The sequence below is a fragment of the Notamacropus eugenii genome, chromosome 2 (genome assembly GCF_028372415.1).
Source record: "Notamacropus eugenii isolate mMacEug1 chromosome 2, mMacEug1.pri_v2, whole genome shotgun sequence".
Taxonomy (NCBI): Eukaryota; Metazoa; Chordata; class Mammalia; order Diprotodontia; family Macropodidae; genus Notamacropus; species Notamacropus eugenii.
Window position 1 is genome coordinate 138,452,288 of NC_092873.1, and position 20,020 is coordinate 138,472,307.

General features: G+C 34.4%; 1 protein-coding gene across 1 annotated transcript in view; it reads right to left on the reverse strand.

The window, feature by feature from the left end:
* LMBRD1 (LMBR1 domain containing 1) overlaps positions 1-20,020 on the reverse strand; it is a 227,081-nt gene that overhangs the window by 194,444 nt on the left and 12,617 nt on the right. The window contains exon 3 of the mRNA XM_072642568.1: positions 16,051-16,111. Within this exon, the coding sequence (XP_072498669.1) occupies positions 16,051-16,111 (61 nt within the window). The remainder of the gene's footprint in view (positions 1-16,050; positions 16,112-20,020) is intronic.

The following is a 20,020-nucleotide window of genomic DNA, read 5'->3' on the forward strand; positions in this document are numbered from 1 at the left end:
AAAAAATAGAAGACAGTGTGAAATATCTCGCTGGAAAAACAACTTATCTGGAAAATAGATCCAGGAATGATAATTTTAAAATTTATTGGACTACCTGAAACCCATGGTCAAAAAAAGAGTTTAGACATCACTTTCAAGAAATTATCAAGGAAAACTGCCCTGATATTCTAGAACCAGAGGGTAAAATAGAAATTGAAAGAATCCACTCATCACTTCCTGAAAGAGATCCCAAAAGGAAAAATCCCAGAAATATTATAGCTAAATTCCAGAGTTTTCAGGTCAAGGACAAATTACTGCAAACAACCAGAAAGAAACAATTCCAAGTATTGTGGATCAGGATAACACAAGATTTAGCAGCTTTTACGTTAAGGGATCAGAGGGCTTGGAATATGATATTCCAGAGGTTAAAGGAGCTAGGTAGGATTAAAACCAAGAATCACCTAACCAGCAAAACTAACTGTAATCAAGGAGGGAAGAAAACTGATATTCAATGACGTAGAAGAATTTAATGCATTTTTGAGAAGCCAGAGCTAAACAGAAAAAGTTACTTTCAAATACAAGACTCAAGAGAAGCATGGAAAGGGAAACAGGAAAGAGAAATCATAAGGGACTTATTAAAGTTTAATTGTTCATATTCCTATACAGAAATGATACTTTTAACTCATGAGACCTTTCAGGATTAGGGTAGAGAATATACATTATATACAGACACACACACACATGACAGAGAGAGAGAGAGAGACAGAGAGAGAGAGACAGAGAGAGTGCATAGAGTGAGTTGAATATGAAGGGATGATATGCAAAAAAATAAAATCAATGGGTGAGAGAGAGGAATGTGCTGGGAGAAGGAGAAAGGGAGAGGTAGAATGAAATAATTATCTCACATAAAAGAAGTAAGAAAAAGCTTTTACACTGGAGGGGAAGAGAGGGGAGGTGAGAGGGGGAATGAGTGAACCTTACTCTCATTGGATTTGGCTTAAGGAGGGAATAACATTCACACTCAATTGGGTATGGAAGTCTATCATACCCTATAGGAAAGTATGGGGGAAGTATATGGGGGGAGGTAACAGAAGGGAACTCAGAATAGCGGAGGGGGTAATTAGAAGCTAACACTTTTGAGGAGGGATAGGGTCAAATGAGAGAACAGAATAAACGGGGGAGGGGACAGGATGGAGGGAAATACAGTTAGTCTTTTACAACATGACTATTATGGAAGTGTTTTACATGAGTACACATGTACAATCTGTATTAAATTGCTTGCCCTCTCAATGAGAGTGGGTGAGCAGGGAGTAAGGAAGAGAATTTGGAACTCAAAGTTTTAAAAAACAAATACTAAAAATTTTTTTCACATGCAACTGGGAAATAAAATACACAAGCAATGAGGTATAGAAATCTATCTTACCCTATAGGAAAACAAAACGGAAAGGGGATAAGGGGGGGGGGGGTGATAGAAGGGAGTACAGATTGGGGAAAGGGGTAATCAGAATGCATGCCATCTTGAAGTGAGGGGAGTGGAGAGATGAGGAGAAAATTTAGAACTCAAAATCTTGTGGAAGTCAATGTTGTAAACCAAAATAAATAAATAAATTGAAATGTGGAAAAAACCCTTAAAAATGTTAAGGAATCCATATAGCATGAAATGATCACATGATGACACAACTGCTCAAAAGTACCTCCTTGTCAAACAAAGGGCAGAGGTAATTAGGAAGATTAAATTTCATTTGTTCTCAATTTTCAACTGTATAAAACTGAAAAGTGGTTTTTTTATGAAGAAAATCAAAGTTACTAGCAAAAAGAAGCTGAGAAAAAATTTTATATAAAAAATCTTCAGTAAGTCTGCTATTCAAAATATCAGCTAATTTTTATATATATAAAATATTGTACAGTATTATATATTATGTAACATACTATATAATGGTATATGATATCGTATAACATAATACTATATGTTATATATTTCATATATTATATAATATATTATTTTAAAAAAGCAACTAAAAAGGTCAAATACATCTCTTGACCCAAGAATTCTACTGGCAGACATAAACCACAAGGAAGTCAATAATAAAAAGAAACACTGACATATGTGAAAATATTTATACCAACAGTAACAAAGAAATAAAAATAAAGTAATGCCCAATAATTAGGGAATTGTATTAAGAAATGATTAACATGATCAATACAGAGAAATATAAGACATGAATTGATAAAAGCTAAAGTAAGCAGAAACAAGAAAACATATACAATGTAAATTATAAATAAAAACATATCTCTAAGGTCTCTTTTAGCTCTAAATATATCACACATTAAACAACTAAAATTAAATGTTGAGAAATTATCATGATCAGGCTTGGCCTCAAAGAATAAACGTGAGAAGCTCCTCCCTCCCTTATTTGCAAGGCACGAGACTATGAGTGTGGAACACTATATCCTGAGAGAGGAAGGGATATAGGTGATAGAAAAAAGAAGTATAAACACAAACTATAAAATAAATTCCCTACCCTTTGGTAACTGGCCACCCTGGGCAAAGAAGCAATAGACAGTCATTTACTGAATTTTTGCTTCTAGTACAGTGGTTGGCTGTGGCCTGACCTGAGTCTTAAGAATGTTAATATAATAATAAATAATAATAGACAGCATTATAAGTGCTTTACAGTTTATAAAGCATTTGACACAGTTTACCTTGTTTAATCCTCACAAAAATAATGTGAAAGAGATACTATTGCTATCTATATTTTAGATGAGGAAACTGAGACTATGAAAGATTAAGTAATTTACCCAGAGTCACCTAGAAACCCAAGTTTTTGAGGCAAGATATGAACTCAGATCTGACTCCAAATCCAACACTATTCACTGTGCCATCTAGGTGCTGCAGAGAAAACTGAGCAAAACAGTAATTCAGAAACTCCCTAAATAGTGACAAGATGATAAGGGTCTGAATTAATGTCAATATGAGTGGAGAGAAATTCTGAGACCCTATGGAGGCAGAATAGGGGTGATGGGAATCAGTGAGGGGAAAAAAAATGAATCAAGGGAGGACATAAACTGTTTTGGTCATGCTGAATTTGAGATACCAATGGGACATCCATGTAAATATGTCCAGCAAGCACAATGGTGGACTGAGTTCAAGAAAGGACATAAGGCTCAACAGATATGGAAGATATTTCATAGAGGTGATGAATGAATCAAGGGGAGCTGATGAGATTGCCCAGAATATAGCTGGATCTTATCAGATATCAATCTTGTAAGCTAGTTAGGGTAAATTACTTATGAGGAAAGGGAATAAGCATTTATATAGCACTACTGTGCCAGGCGCCATGCTAAACGCTTTATGCAAATATTATCTCATTTGATCCTCACAGCAATCCTGAGAGACAGTGGCTATCCACATACTACAGCTGAGAAAACTCAGGCACAGGCAGGTTAAGTGAGTTGCCCAGGGTCACACAGCTAGCAAATATCTGAAGCTGGATCTGAACTCAGAGTTCTTGACTCCTGGCCTGGTGCTTTATCCAGCTGCTTCTAATAAATTAGTTGTCTTGACAAGGAAAGTGAGGCTTGGAAAAGTTAAGTGACACTCAAAGCCATGGCTTGTCTGTCATCAGATTTTCACTAGAACAGCTATACCTTTAAGAGTTGTACCATACCTGGTAGAGCCACTAGAACTACAACCCTGGATCACCAGACTCATTCAGTACCCTTTGCAATACATATCATTCTTATACCATATCAACATTATCTCTCTTCAGCTCAACACTAATATATTACGTTTTATACTACAACACATCACTATCCAGAGATCATTATCAAGCAAACTCAACTATACGGAATATAAGCAAAAAACCAAAAGTAGAAACATACAACCAAAGCAAATGTCATTAAATCATTGTATTTAACTCATAGAAGCTCTTATGAACCTTTGTGTGTTATTGGGTTTTTCTGAACAATTTTATCACAATTAGCTATTTTCCCAGCTATCTGTAATAGACACATGTATTACACTTCATGTAAACAATAACAAACGACTCGTATTGATTTAAACAAGTTGCAAGATGCTTCCCAAGAGCAAAACAGTACTGTGAATGATGTTCTAAATACTCTAGACACTCCATTAAAGATATATGACAACTCAAAGAAATCCCATGTGAAGCTACAATTCTTCCAGCTTTAATTTAATACACATAAAAACATAGGTACATTCAAATATCTCTTATGCTCAGGATATTGCACAGGTAACTCCTAATTAAAAAATTAACATGAAGCTGGGAAGGAAAAGGACAAAAATCCTGATCAAAATTTATAAATTACCAAGAAAATTATTTTTCTAAATGTGCACATAAAACTCTACCACCACCTGGAGGCAATACTGCATCAAAACAGTCGAAGAGATTTAACAGTACTTAGGAATTTTTTTTTTTATCCTAAAAATGGAAAGCTTATAGCTCCATACTGGTATTCCCAATTTATAGCACTAGGATGTTTCTAAACCCTTATTTTCAATGCTTTCCAAATTTATTTATATGAAAAACTAATAGCTATAACAATATGCTTGTAGGAAACATTCCAACAAAATACAGAATTCTCTATAATTCTAGCCGAAGTTGTACATTTTTTCATGTTTTCTCATTTAGTGGAAATTCACCTGGACAATCAAAAACTTTCTAAGTTATACTATTCTACGTGACTATGTGAAGGAAGCCAAATGTACTGATACTTTCTCAAGAAACACAAAAGACAGAAAAACAAACAATGGGGTTTCAAATACTCTGTACACAAAATGTCAAGAATCCTGTTGAGAGATTACAGGGGAAAATTTTTCTGGTTATGAAAATGACCATGGATTTCTTTTTCTCACTAATGGTTATAAGAGTCACATTACTGAATAAACCTAATATTATTTAAGAATTTCAATTTGGAAAATATACATGGCCAAAGGAAGCTAAGTAAACAAGCATGTAAATAAGGGCCCACTATGTGTCAGATACTATGTCAACTTCTAGAGATAACAACAGCCAAAATGAAGAAAAAAAAGGTCCCTATTCTCAAAGAGTTAAGAGTTTAAATGGGGACACAACATGCAAATAAATATGTACAATCAAGATACAAAGAGGATAAAATAGAGATGGAAAGGCAAGAGGCAGAGATGGGGAAGGTGAAAATTCCAGACATTAGGATCAACCAGTGAAAATGCATCAAGAGCTGGAATTTGGAGTGTCAAATTCAAGGAACAGAAAGGAGGCCTGGATAGAAGAGTATATAGAAAGGAAGAAGATGTAAGAAGACTGAAAAGGGAGGAAGAGGATAAAGTTATGAAGGTCTTAATGTCAAACAAGACTTAAAATTTGATCCTGGAGGTAATAGGGAGTTTATTGAAGAGGGAGCTGACATGTTCAGACTTGAACTTTAATTTAAATGGGTCACTTTGGCAGCTGAGTAGAAGATGGACTGGAGGAGACACTGGAAAGAGGAGGACTAGGGCCTGCACCTAAGTGGTGGCAGTGTTAGAGAAGAAATGGGGAGGAGTAAGAAATGGAGGATGACTCTTAAGTTTCCAAGCACTGGTAACTAGAGGATGGTGATGACCTCAACAGTAATTCAAACCTTTTTAAACAAGTTCTGGGTCAGTTTTTAGACTGAATGGGATTATAAAAAACAAATATTTTTTCATTAATGACTTCTATTTAACTTGCATAATGTTCAGTGGTCAACATTTAGAATGCCTCCTCAGCATAAATCTAGTTTTGAGTTCTTTTGATGTAGGTACTAATTTTCATTTTGTCTGTGCAACCCCAGAGTCTATCATAAGGCTTTATATAAGTTTTTAATAATTGCTCACTGATTTTTTTTTAAAGTTACCACACGTTGGATCTCAACAACTGAATGATCTCTACTAGTTAGAGAAAAAAAAAAGGTGAGTTTTCCTCACACTTCTATCCTCTAAAATACAAAGCATTAAAGTTCTAGCCACCAGAAAACATATTATATTGCTATGGTTACTCTTAACTATATAGATCATACAATTAAAAAGAATTCTGTCAAAGGAAGATATATATACACACTCACATGCTTATATACATACATACATATATGTGTCTCCAGGGATACTGAAAGTAACACTAATTATAGCTTATGTTTAAGTTTTATACAAAGTAGATTTTTTGGAGGGGAAAGACCTATGTTTGGACTAACACAGTGGTTTAAAAAAATAAGAGAATAGTAATCTTTACATACACACACACACATCTTTTATAAAGTGAATGATATTTTAATTCAACAAGTAATTTGGACTGTGGATGGTCATTTTACCTAAAATCTACATATTCTTATGTCCAGAGTTGGCTTTGCTTATAAATCTTTTCAATCCAAAGCAGGCACTAGAATTACAGTGGAAACACTGGTAGGTGGCAAAGACATATGCAACATATAAAATGAGAAGTGCTAACAAACACTCCAATACTTTCATTTCAAGATCACCTATGGGGGTAACCCTCAGCTATCTCCTAGAACAAAAATCAATTCCTCCAAGCCTGACTCCAACTTGCCCATATCTTTTTTTTCCTTTGAATTCTCAGCTCTCTGATTCTAGTGAATTCTTTCATACATGGTGATTTTATATGTTTATTTCTAACTTTGTACTTCACATAGTAGTTTCTGTAAAACCCAAAGCCAAAAAACTGAGAAAATGCCAGTTTTTTGAATGACAAATCAGCTTCAGTTTTCTATACCTGAATATCCTAAGTCCTCCTAGTTAAAACAATCTGAGTCAACTAACACACACACCCTAAGCCAGACAATGTGGCAAATTTCCAATTTCAATTGTACTCTGGTTGTTTTCACTCCCTACTCTTATGTCCCTTTACATGCTCAGGACTCTGTTGCATTGCTCATACATGATTCTGGGTCCTAATGATGATGTGGAGGAGCACAAGCACAGTAGAACACGTGGTCACAACGGAGCAGGAACCTGGTTAGAGTTCCAGGATGGAAAAAAGGGTTCTCATAGACCAGAACACAGGCCAGGAGAACAGTGACCATACCTCTCCTTAGATCATAATGCATAGGTAGTATAGAAAAATGACAGATTCCCAGAACTAATTCTGAAAACAACAGCATGAAAAACATGAAGCTTGGAACAGTACTTCACCCCAGGAGCAGAGCCCAACTTTTAACATAAAGTTAAGTCAAGAAATAGGCTGGAAAAATGATCAAACAATAAAAACAACAACAAAAGAACCCAACCATAAAAAATTACTTTTGTAACAGGGAAGATCAAAACACAAACTCAGAAGAAGCTGTAGCATGTGTGTGAAGGAAAGCAGGATACTTTCAAAAAACTGAAAAGCTTACATGAATTGAGCAAAGTAAAGTGAGCAGAACCAGGAGAACTGTGTACACAGGAACAGCAATAACATATGATAATCCACTGTGAGTGACTTCAACAATCTCAACAATACAATTCTGAAGGACTTATCAAGAAAAATGCTATCCACCTCCAGAGAAAGAACTAATGGAGTCTGAATTCAGATGAAAGCATACTTTTCAAAACTTTATTTTTCTTGCTTTTTTGTTTTTATTTTGTTTTTTGTTGTGTTGTTTCTGTAGGGTTGATCTGTGACAATATGACTAATGTTGAAATATGTTTTGCATGACTGCACATGCATAACCGGGCAGCTAAATGGCACAGTGGAAAGAGTGCCGGGCCTGGAGAAGATTGCTCTATGGTAGTTAAAATCCACCCTCAGACACTTACTAGCTCTGTGACCCTGGGCAAGTCATTTAATCCTATTTGTCTCAGTTGCTTCATGTATAAAATGAACTGGAGGAGAAAATGCAAACCACTTTAGGATCTTTGTCAGAAAAACCCCAAATATGGTCACAGAGTCATATACGACTGAAGACAACTGAACAAGTATAATCAATATCAAATTGCTTGCCTTCTCAATAAGGGGGAGGGGAAAGAAGAGAAGGGGAGAAGAAAAGGAATTTTGAAAACCAAATGTTAAAAATTGTTTTTACATGTAATTGGAAAAAAAATATTTAAATCTTAAAAAAAATTTAAAAACCAGGCTGGCCCAAAAAGGATGTGAAAAAAACACCTCCTTCCCCAATCCTCTGAACTGATAAGTTTTTCTGCCTTTTTTCTCTTTATTAAAAAATCGTTTGCTGTAAAGAATGGATCTCTGAGCAGGGGCAAGGGAAGAACTGAAACAGAAAATATAGGGAATATAAAAACAAAACATTTCAACAAAAATCTATTTCTTAAATTAATTTCATGAAGAAAGGTCTTAACCCTAAACATAAGAATTAAAGTATATTTATAGAGAGGATTTTTAATAATTGGTCAGTTTTGGAAGGGAGGCATTAATCTTTGTACTTCTCAAATATATTTTAATCTGGGGTTCAGAAGAGTTGTAGGCTACATACATAGCATTGTATTTGACACCTGAATCAAGTCACCAATTCTTATCAATTTTTATAACTTCTTTTAAGTAAATTCCAACTGCTACCACTCATATTCTGCAGCAGGTCATATTTTTTTTCCATAAAACAAGTGACTGAAAGGAATGAAAAAATACTGGATACCGCTATGATTATTGTTTGTTGACTGTGGAAAAAAAGTCCTTGATTTGGTGGAGTGAAAAGGCCACCTAAAGATTCTCTTCCATGTCAGTCATATTAGATTCTATCAAAGATACAGAGAACCTCCTCATAATACTCTGAATTAAATCAATCAAGGCAAAAACAGGAAAAGTGTTTGTTTGCCAAAGGGGTCTGTGAAATGGCAAGCAAAGTAGGATCTTTTGTTGTTTGAGTTTTAGTCATTCAAGTGCCTTTGATTGAGTCTTGTCTTTAGCTGAATCAAATCAAGAGTCTGTGATTAGAAACAGTATATATACTGTACAGGGAGCAGTCAGAATCAGAGCTGAGAGAGGAGACAAAAGCAGAACTCAGAGGCAAGCAACAGTGAGCAGGTTAGGGAAACTTTTTGTGGGCAGGCCTAACAATATTTGTGAGGTGGAAGCCCTGTCTGTTGGTCTGTATTGATTTCTCAGACAGAACAGCCCTGTCTGTTGGTCTTTATGAGTGAATTGAGATGATGGTGCTGGTGCTATGTGTTACCACTGTTGTTGCCCTGCTGAGCTTTGTTCTCCCAGAGGCAGAGCTAAGGAGTGGAACAGTCCCCATGAACTGAGATGGAGCAGGAGCATACAGCTACCTCTGTGTGAATTCAGGTGAGAGCTGGGAGTGGTCAGTCCACCAAAGAAGAGCCATGGGACTTGGAAGTCAACATCAAGTTAAGATGAAAGAGGATTTTACTTGGACACTTAATATTAAGAAGATTTTTTTACTGTGACCTATGGGTGGATAGTATGTTATTCTGAAAGAGGACTTTACTTGGATACTTGGTATTGATTAAGGATGATGCTATGAATGTCATGCTTTACTTTACTGAACAATGTTTAGTTTATTGCTGAATAGCGAGTTCATTATACTATGTGATAAGACCCTTGAAATCATTCACAGCAGCAGTCCTCAGATGTGTTGCCATGACTGGCTTTATAGTTTGTCATGAGCATAGAGGAAGATTTCAAAGGAAAGACTGCTTCACTAGATTAGGTGAAGTCATCAAGATACTACTATTTGCAGAAGACATTATGCTGACTGCATCTAAGTCCCTAGATAGTAATATTGACTCTTAAATGAGTTTCATGGGCACTTAAGAATTTGGCCTTACTATCCACAAAGAAAAAATAAAGTCAATAAAGAATGCTTTTTGTCCAATTTTGATATGGAGCTGAATGAACCAATGACATATATAGGATGTTCCAAAAATGTTAGTACTGTTAAAGCTTAAAACTGCACTAACACTTCTAGGACATCCTGTCTATATTTTTGACAAATGCTAGAAACCAACAGTGAGGTGAGCCCAGAATGCAAGGGAAGAAAAAATAAGACTGGATTGGTTTGAGAAACTCAATATTGATTTTAATGGCCCTAAGTTCCTATGTAAAACAAAGACCTATAGTTTCATAATGATATTCTTCTAGTAATAACGTAAGGTTCTAAGTCATAGAATATCAGTCTCCAAAGAATTAAAGTTGGTCATGCAAAGCACCAAGGAAAGACAGGTAGTTGGAATGAACAGACCTACATGATGTGCTACACTCCTATCTAAGCAATGTCTAAAGTTTCCCAATCACATTAGGTGGATCTCCTGCGGAGAATGTATATAAAGACATGGACCAGTTACATAGGATGAGAAAAGGCATGGGCAGATTCAAATTTCAGATCTACATCTCAGAAAAGAGTACCCACACTATTTCAGTAAACAAAAAGCAACTTGGTATAGTAAAAAGAGCAATGGACCTGGGGTCAGAAGACCTGGTCTGAATGCTGGTTCTATTCACTGCATATCAATTGTGTGATCTTGGGCATATCACATATCCTTACTAGGTTTCTTCATTTGCATATTTAAGAGTATCAGATGATCTCTGAGGTAAAAAAAAAAATTTTGGAGGCTTACACAGCTAGTAAGTAGTTGAAGCCAGATTTGAACTTAGATCTTCTTGATTCTAGGGAGAGTGCTCTATATACTGCGTAACCTGGCTGCTCTTCTGGGGTAATTTTTAATTCTAATCTATGAACCTAAATGAAAGCAGGTAAAATGAAACGTGGGTAGATCACATAGACAAAAGTAAAGGATAACCACTGAACCACCCAACAACTTCCACTGAGAAGACATTCTTTAGAGGATTGTATAGGAGAACACTGATGAAAGGGTAGACATGGGTTATGATCTGCATCATAAGATTGATGGTTGGAATAGTTCACAGATTCATAGGATGAAAATAATGAGGTCTATCAGATGCTAAATTAAGTTTTCATCCATGCATATGCCAACAGTAGTCCTTATTTCTTCTTTTCTCTAAAGTCTTTGATCTACCTAGATATGCTAAACCATAAGTATAATACCACAATATAACCACATCTTTATGTAATACACGTATTTAAAATTCAATTTTTATAAATCAAGTCAATTTAAATATGCTGGCAAGCTGGGCTATTTAAAAGAATCCTCTGCCAAGATGAAAAGAATTCCCTCTATCTTTTGGGTAAATCCAAAACTTATCAACATGTTTATACTAAGTTCAGGTATTATTGTTAGGAATCAACAGGCTAAACACTTGAATAAATTCCTTAAATAGTATGATAAATTTGTGGTGAATTTAATGATCAATATCTTAACTCCAAGAAATAAATTTCACTTAAAGGATGAGTTAAAATGGTATTTTTAAATGAAATAAAATGTGCAATTATAATATCCAAAGAATTCATGAGCAAATGGCACACAGTCCTTAAAAAATAAAATGGATAATTTTAATGTATAAAACTTTAAAAATTTTGGCAGAAGCAAAAAACAAAGCAGGTAAAATTTGAATGGAAGTAGGTAAGAAGGAAAAATGTTTGATACCAGTTTCTCTTATAAGGGATAAGGATACTGATATATAAGGAACTGATTCAAACTTTTTTTTTACAAGTATTTTTAAATTAATCTTGATTCAAATTCATAGGAATAAGAGCCATACTTGTTAATTATCAATTACCATACATTGCATATCAATTGTGTGTCCTTGGGCATATCAGTTATCCTTCCTGGGCATATCACTTATCCTTCCTAGGCATATGTTTCTTCATTTGCATATCTGAGAGTATCAAATGATCTCTGAGGTAAAAAAAAAAAAAATTTTGGAGGCCCAGGGTCACACAGCTAGTAAGTGTCTGAAGCTACTACATGGGGATGGTGAAACTGCAGCCTCAAGGTCACATGTGGCCCTCTAGGTCCTCAAGTGCAGCCCTTTGACTGAATCCAAACTTCACAGAACAAATCCCCTTAATAAAGGGATTTGTTCTGTAAAACTTGGATTCAGTCAAAAGGCCAGACCCAAGGACCTAGAAGGCCACATGCAGCTTGAAGGCACAGGCTCCCCATCTCTGCTCTAATTGTTATGGAAAAGGTACATGAACAGGTTGATTTCTAATGAAGAAATTAAAGTTACCAATACCTATGAAAAAAACTGCTCCAAAATCACTAATCTAATCATCTAATCACAATTAGAAAAATGTAAATTAAAGGAACTCAGGGGTTCTACCTCATATCCATAAGATCAGCAAAGCCGACAAAAAATGAAAATGAATTTTGCATAATTGTACATATATCAAATTGCCTACCATCTTAGGAAGAGTGAAGGGAGAACAATTTGGAACTCAAAGTCTTGTAAAAATAATTGTAAAGCCCTTTTTTGTAGTGGTAAAGAACTAGAAAATAAGGAAATGCTCACCAATTAGGGAATAGCTGAACAAATTTTTCCTATGAATATAATGGAATATACTGTGCTTATAAGAAATGATGACAAGGGCAGTTTCAAACAGATCTGGGAAGAGCTGTATGAAATAACACCAATGGATAAAAAGTAGGAGAACAATTTTTATACAATAATAACAGTGTCAAAACAAACAATTCTGAAAGACTTAAACAACTTTGATCAAAGCAGTGACCAACCTTAAATCCAGAGAAACAATGATGACCCATGCTACCCATATCCTGTCAGAGAGGCAACAGACTCAGGGTACACAATGACAAATGTATTTTTTGGAAACAATCAATGCAGGAATTTATTTTAACTTTGATTTTTTTGTTTGTTTTTTTTTTTTAAAGACGTTGTTGTTTGTTATTTTTAAAGCAGATGAAGAAGAAGAAAGATGAGTGAGAATGAAATCGACATAAAATGGAAACATCTTAAACCATGTTTGATGCCAGAGAAGAGATGAGAAAATGCACCCTCCTCCCTTCTGTGCTGAGATAGTGGACTATGGATGTATAACATTTACATACTCTCAGATTTGAGAGTTGGTTGGTTAGTATCACTGAACAGTCTCTTTTCCCCTATTTCTTTTGATATTTTGTTTAAAAATATGGATCTCTGGGAAAGAGAAGAGATTCAGAAATGTTAGTGATATAAAAACAAAAAAGTCAATAAAACAAGTTTTTAAAGTATTTTATAACATGTCAAAAGTATGTACCAAGAATGATCTATGTATTAAAAATAGAGCTTTAACAAAATTAGCACTATGGAAAATAATGAAATGTACTGTCTCTACTACATTCTAGATGGATAAAAAAGAGTAGCAAAGGGATAAGCACTAAACTAATATAAAATAATATTCAGTACATCAGAAGTTAGAATTAAAATTCAAGGGGTACTTACAAACATGATCAGATCTCCACACAACTGCCAAAGTAATGTGCAGGTGTGACAATGTCACTTCTCTACTCAATCAACTTAAATGGCTCCCTAATACCTCTAGGGTCAATGTAGGCTTGCTTCTCAATTTATTTTCTAAAGACCTTCACTAGTCTCAACCTACTTTTTCAGCCACATTATAAATTACTCCCCTTCCCAAACTGCTCAGTCCAGCCAAACTGACCTGCAGCTGTTCCTCACACAGAGTTCCTTCTCCCAGCCTTTTCAGTAGCTGTCAACCATGTCTAGAATTTATTCCCATCTCACCTTCACTTCTCCAAAGCCCCCTTTTCCCTCAAAACCGCTCAAATGTCACTTTATACATGAAGTCTTTCCTGATCCCCACAGTTATAGTACTTTCTTTCATTCCCCCACAATTATCTATATTTTTTTGTATATATTTATGTATTTATATACTATGTAAATTCTCCTGTTTTCCTGTTGGACTCAAGTCCAACTTCCTATGACCCATCTGGGGTTTTCTTGGCCAAGATACTACAATGTTGGCCATCTCTTCTCCAGTTCATTATACAGATAAGGAACTAAAGCAAATAGGATTAAGTGACTTTCCTAGGGTCCCACAGCAGGTAAGTGTCTCAGGCTGCATTTGAAATCAAGTACTTTTGACCTCCAGGACCAGTGCAATCCATTGTGCAATCTAGCTACCCTAAATTCTCTGAAGGAAAGAATAGTTTCATTTTTTTGTCTTTGAGTCCCCAGCACAAAGCAAATATTTGGCACATAGTAGGTACTTAATACATGCTTGTTGATTTCTTGATTTTGTAAAGAAACAAAGGCTTTCTACACTGTCAATGAAAGATTTTTTTAAATGTGAATTTCAAACTTAAAACATAATTATCACATACTCTGCTATTTATCAGAAATAAAAAATTATAAATCCTATGAAGGATTAGCTATTTCTTATTTTGTCTTAAAACTGAAATATACCTACTATCAAAAATAACCACAAACAATTTTTACTTAAGGCTTGGTCTTATGTTTTACTCTAAATAAGAAAACCATAAACAAAATTCCAAAGCTATTTGAAAACATAAATACCTACGACTAAAAAGATACAAAACACGAATCAGCCTTGTCCATATCTATTAAACTGGCTGATAAAAAAGGCCATTTCTTACCTCCAGAACGCAAAACTAAGAAGCTTGCTTTTATTTGTATATAGACTTTTTAGTTTATTAAAAGAGCTAAAATTCAAGAGTGAGAAAAACAAAGGATTTATTATCCTTTTCAACTATACATGGATTTCTGACCTAAGGGGAAAAATTTAAAAGTGACTCTAGAAATAATTATTCACAATCATAAAATTTAAAGAAATTGTCATTCTTAATTAATCATGTAAACCACTCTGAGACTTAGAGCATCTACTTTCATTAGTTTCTTTTGTAAATTAAATTACACATCTGAAATTGGATATTGTGCCTTGCCTTCCAGAGGCTTCAAAAGTAAGATAGAAAACAAACACACCAAAAAGTAAGCTAAACAATACAAATACAAAGATATACATGCCTCCTTGACTTTTTCTAAAATCTTCTCATATTCAATGTTGTCATTTTTCTTTTAAGGAGATTTGATTATTCAAACTTTTCATCACCAAATTTTGCTACTATTATGGTAAATATGAAAAGTTTATAGATCTTCCCCACTCATTAATAGGCCTGCCCATTAAGGAAAGCTTGATTAGGGCAGGCATACACCTTTTGTTAATTTTCTAGTGAGGCACTGGTTCTCAAGGGTTGTGATGCCCCCTGGCTCTGAAAAATGTATAAATACTCTGAGGTGAGGTTTTACTTTGAGGCTTACTCTCTGGAAGTGTTTGTTTGGCCAGACCAGACTCTTGGCAGCCGCTAAGCTGCCCCCAGACTTCGAAAACCCAAATGTTGGTGCCTCTCTCTCTGGTAACTAGGTATGTAATGATCAGACAGTTGGATCTGTCTGTTGGCCTATGATGTATGTATTGCTTATGTCAGGCAGCTGGAAGCCCTGTCTGTTGATTTTGATTTCTCTGTATTTTCTCAGAAGTTCAGGGTGATGTCTTTTTCCCCTAAACTAAGTGAATGATACATGTGCTTGATTAAAGTGATTGCTGACCCCTCAAAAGTTGCTTTCCTTTTAGAAAAGCAGATTTAAGAACCTGTACAGCAGGCCCTCCTCTGTATGTGCTTGCTTTTACAGTTACTTCATTTTTATGAAATTCTCACATCTGAAAATTCTCCTGTACCTTGTTAGCTAGCAAATACTTTTTCTTATTATTTGGCATAAGAGAATATGAAAAAAGAACCAAACATATTCAAAGCTTCACAAAATAGCAAGGAGGAGAACAAAGTAAGGTCTTTTTCCTACTTCATCTTTTACTACAGCAATTTTATTTGAGTTGAGCTTTTAAGAAGACCTCATAGGGTATAGTAAAGCTGCTACTACTGGGAAACCTATATAGCCAACTTTTCAGAGACCTAGAAAACCAAGAATTTAAGCCAGAAACTAAATGGAGAATGAAAAAGGAAACATTAAAGATGATTTTTTTTAAAGGAGGCTAAAGGGTTAATATTAAGAGTATAGCTATATTATTTTCTTTTGGGGATATAAGCTATGAAAACAGTAACTTCATACATAATATTGCCTTAGATTTGACTAGATAATAATTATTAGAACATTCAAAAGTAAAAAACTTGAATCTTCTTAGACAAAGAACAGCAAAATAGTAAATAAAACACTAAAAGTTACTTACTATAATATCCATACAATACAGTGTCCTCAATCTGTTTACTAACATTACTGTTAGCCCAGTCCTAATAAGAAAAGAAAATAGAAGAAATGTTTCATTAGGCAACATTCATTTGTATATCAAAATTTAAGACTGTTTTTGTGAATAGTTAAATAATTTTTCATGACCATTTACAAACTGGAACTGTTTTTAGTATAGTGTTACATACATTGAGGGGGAAAAAACTGAATCTATAAGAAAAAAAAGTCAGTTATTTTGAATTCTTTTTAATTCATTATTCATTATCTATACTCTTCTTTTACCCTTTCAACTTTTAAAAACGTGACTAACTCAAATTTATATATTTTTCCAACGTGGGTACTGTAGAATTATACCAATGATGCAAAGAACCTTAGGCATAATCTAATTCAACTCCCTCATTTTATAGGGAAGGAAACAAGATCCAGAAAGACTAAGGCACTTGCCCAAGGTTAAAAAGAACTGAAACAAAAGCCTATGTCTCCCAATTCGCAGTCCAGGACTTCTTCTGCAACAGAAAGTAACACCTCTCAAGGAAAGTATAAGCCTAACATCTGATCTAAAACTTCATTAATATCATAACAATCAATAAACAGGCACTATGGAGCTTGCATATCATTCAAATACCTTTCTAATTTATATAAAAATTAGTACCTTTAAAGAAAGAGAAACATTACAATCAAAAGGAATTGGGGAAGAGTACTAAGGAATTTCTGTAAACATAAAAACCTGTGTGGCAAGTCTTTTAAAAATTCCTCACACCAAGATGCATTAAATATTTGAAAGCAAATAAAAAATTTTAGCTAATTTCAAATATTATGGCATTAATCATTATTTCTAATAAATTATCTTAAGTACATATGGTAAAATTTTCAAAAGGTTTTTGTTATCACATAATTAGATTATTTAATCTTCATAACTCTGTGAGATAAAGCCAATATTACTGTTCTCACTGTGGAAATGAAGAAACAGCCTCAGAAAAACAAAATCTTTTGCTCAAAATAACTTATTATACTTGAAACAGATTCCAGTTACTGAATCCATGTCTAGTTTTCTTTTCACTACTTTTTTACTCTACTATTTACAAATTTTTAAAAAATATCCTTTATAGATATGAACAGGTAGTTTTCAGATGAAAAAATTAAAGCTATCTATAGCTGTATGAAAAAGTGCTCTAAATCACTATTAGAGAAATGCAAATCAAAACGGTTATCACCTCATACTATCAGACTGGCTAATATGACAGAAAACAAAAATGGTAAATATTGGAGATGTAGGAAAATTGAAGCAATGATGCATTGTTGGTTCAGTTGTGAACTAATTCAACCATTCATGAAAGCAATTTGGAACTGTGCCCAAAGGGCTATAAAACTGTGTATACCCTTTGATCCAGCAATACCACTACTAGGTCAGTATCTCAAAGAGATCATAAGAAAGGGAAAAGGACCCACATGTACAAAAATATTTATAGCAGCTCTTCTTGTGGTGGCCAAGAACTGGAAATGGAAGGGTTGCCAATCAACTGAGGGATGACTGAAAAAGTTGTGGTATATGAACGTAACAGAATACTACTGTTCTATAAGAAATGACGAGCATGTGGATTTCAGAAAAAGCTGGAAAGACTTACATGAATTGATGCTGAGTGAAATGAGCAGAACCAGAATACTGTGAATAGCAACACTGTGTAATTAACTATGAGAGACTTTGCTCCTCTCAGCAATACAATGACCTGAGACAATCCCAAAAGACTCATGATGGAAAATAATGCAGATTGAAGAATACTATTTTCTGGTTTTTTTGGGGGGAGAGGGAGGGGTTTGTCTTTTCCTTCTCATAGTTTTTCCCTTTTATTCTGATTCTTCTTTTAACAACATGACTAATGTAGAAATATTTTTAACATGATCATACAAGTACAATCTATATCAGACTGTTTGCAGTCTTGGAGAGAGAAAAGGAAGGGAGAAATATTTGAAACTCAAAATATTACAAAAATGAATGTTGAAAACTATCTTTACACGTAACTAGGAAAAAATATTATTAAGGAAAAGAAAACATTCTTTATATTGGTTTTAAAACAATGGCATTTCTAAAAAGTTTTAGGAACTATCAGGATTACTACCAACTGAAACCTCTAAAATATTTATTACCTAAAAAACCTCAAAAGGACAAGTAGAATGAAAAATCTGAAATTCTTCTAAATCATTATACTAATCCCCTATTAATCTAAGAACTTCTTATATAACAAAAGAGAATGAAGATGTGAAGATTATATATATACATATATCAACTCCTTTATCCCTTATCCAAGGTTAGTGACAGAACAAGTGATTTTTTTCCCCCTTTTTAATAACCACATCTTCGGGGATACAATTTTTACTTTGTCAGAGACTCTTGTACTACCACTTATCCTTTTTCATTACTTAGGGTAAACTACACAATTCGGATTAAATCTGAAAACAGGATAAGATTTGACTTTAGAAGACCAGAAAGTATATGACACTATTAACTTATTAACAGTTGTGTCCAGACACATTTAAAAAAAGTAACAATAATCTCTTTTAGTGTAGACATAGACAAAATGTTGGTGTTAAGTCTCCAAGAAGACTCAAAATTCCATCACTGGTACCTAACATTTGAGACAGTAATCATTTGATTATAATATATAAAATAAAGAATTTTATATTAAACTTTAGACAGTAAATTATTATTGAATATTTAAGGAATCATATTGGCTCCTAGGAACAGAAGATGTCTCCATCAATCAGTAGTACCAACCAGGTGGGACTACTTGGCTCTGCCTCCTTTATTTCTTGCTGCCAAAAGCAAGTCAAACAGATGCTCTAATCTGACCAGCTTTTCAAAGTGAGTCCGCTTGAGTTCCAAAAACAATCACAAATCCTGCACCCCGCTACAGAAAAAAACCTACAGAACTATTTATTCAAGGGCAACAAGTGAGTAAATCCCCTGGGCCTACTTCTTTTTTTCTTATCCAGGGTGCTCCAAGTCTCTTTATCTTGTTAAAGTTTGGGAATGAAGAGAATTTTCCCCAGTGAAAAAAACAAAACCCTCCAGTTTTTTGTGAGATTAGGTTTTGGATTGGGATGTAGCTTGGCAGTGAATTCCCATGCTCCTCTGCCCACTTTCTCAGCTGTATACTTCTTTTTTTAAGGTCAAAATGTGAAAGCGGTTCTTATTGTAGCTTATTTATTAAAATAATTTTGCTTTTAAATTTGGGGGCTAGCTCCTAGGATCTAAAGCAAACGTGTTGAGCCTCGCAAGCTACAATGTACTTTCATTTACCCAAATCTCATCACATAAACTGTTACTATTTTGAAAGCACAACTATGTACAACATATACAACATCACTCAAGCATGATTAGATTACTTGGCATTTATACACAGCCTTTCCTCCAAGGTGTTTGATGTACTTACTGTCAAAGGAGCTTAGCTCATGAAACAGTCTTTTTTCTTACATACTAAAGAATGTTAAGCCTTTGATATGTTTTATAAACCACTAGTTGCCAAAGTAGTATCCAATGAAGTCTGGAGTCAAGCAGAGATCTTCAGTGTCCAAAGAGTTATATGAGAGAGCCAAGGATTAACATAGAATAGAAAGAACAGAAAGCAAAAAGTAGGAGAGAGAATTCTGAAGAGAAAGGGACAAAGAAAATTGTTGGTGAAAACTGGAGGGGATCAGGTGGTGATAAGGAAATTCTAAAGTTCTTAAGGCTAAAGAGTGACTAGCTATGGGTTATGAAGAAAAAGATCTTAGATCTTAAAATCTAAAAAGATTTTAGGCACTGAATTTTAGCTACCAAAGTACTAAACTAGTTTTGACTTCTTAAAGTTTTACTTATTGTTTCATTCTCATTTAACGTGTAGTCTAAAATAAGAGATTTGTTTATTCTACAGAAATCATGAAAAAAAGCATTTAAATTTATCCTCCTAATTTTT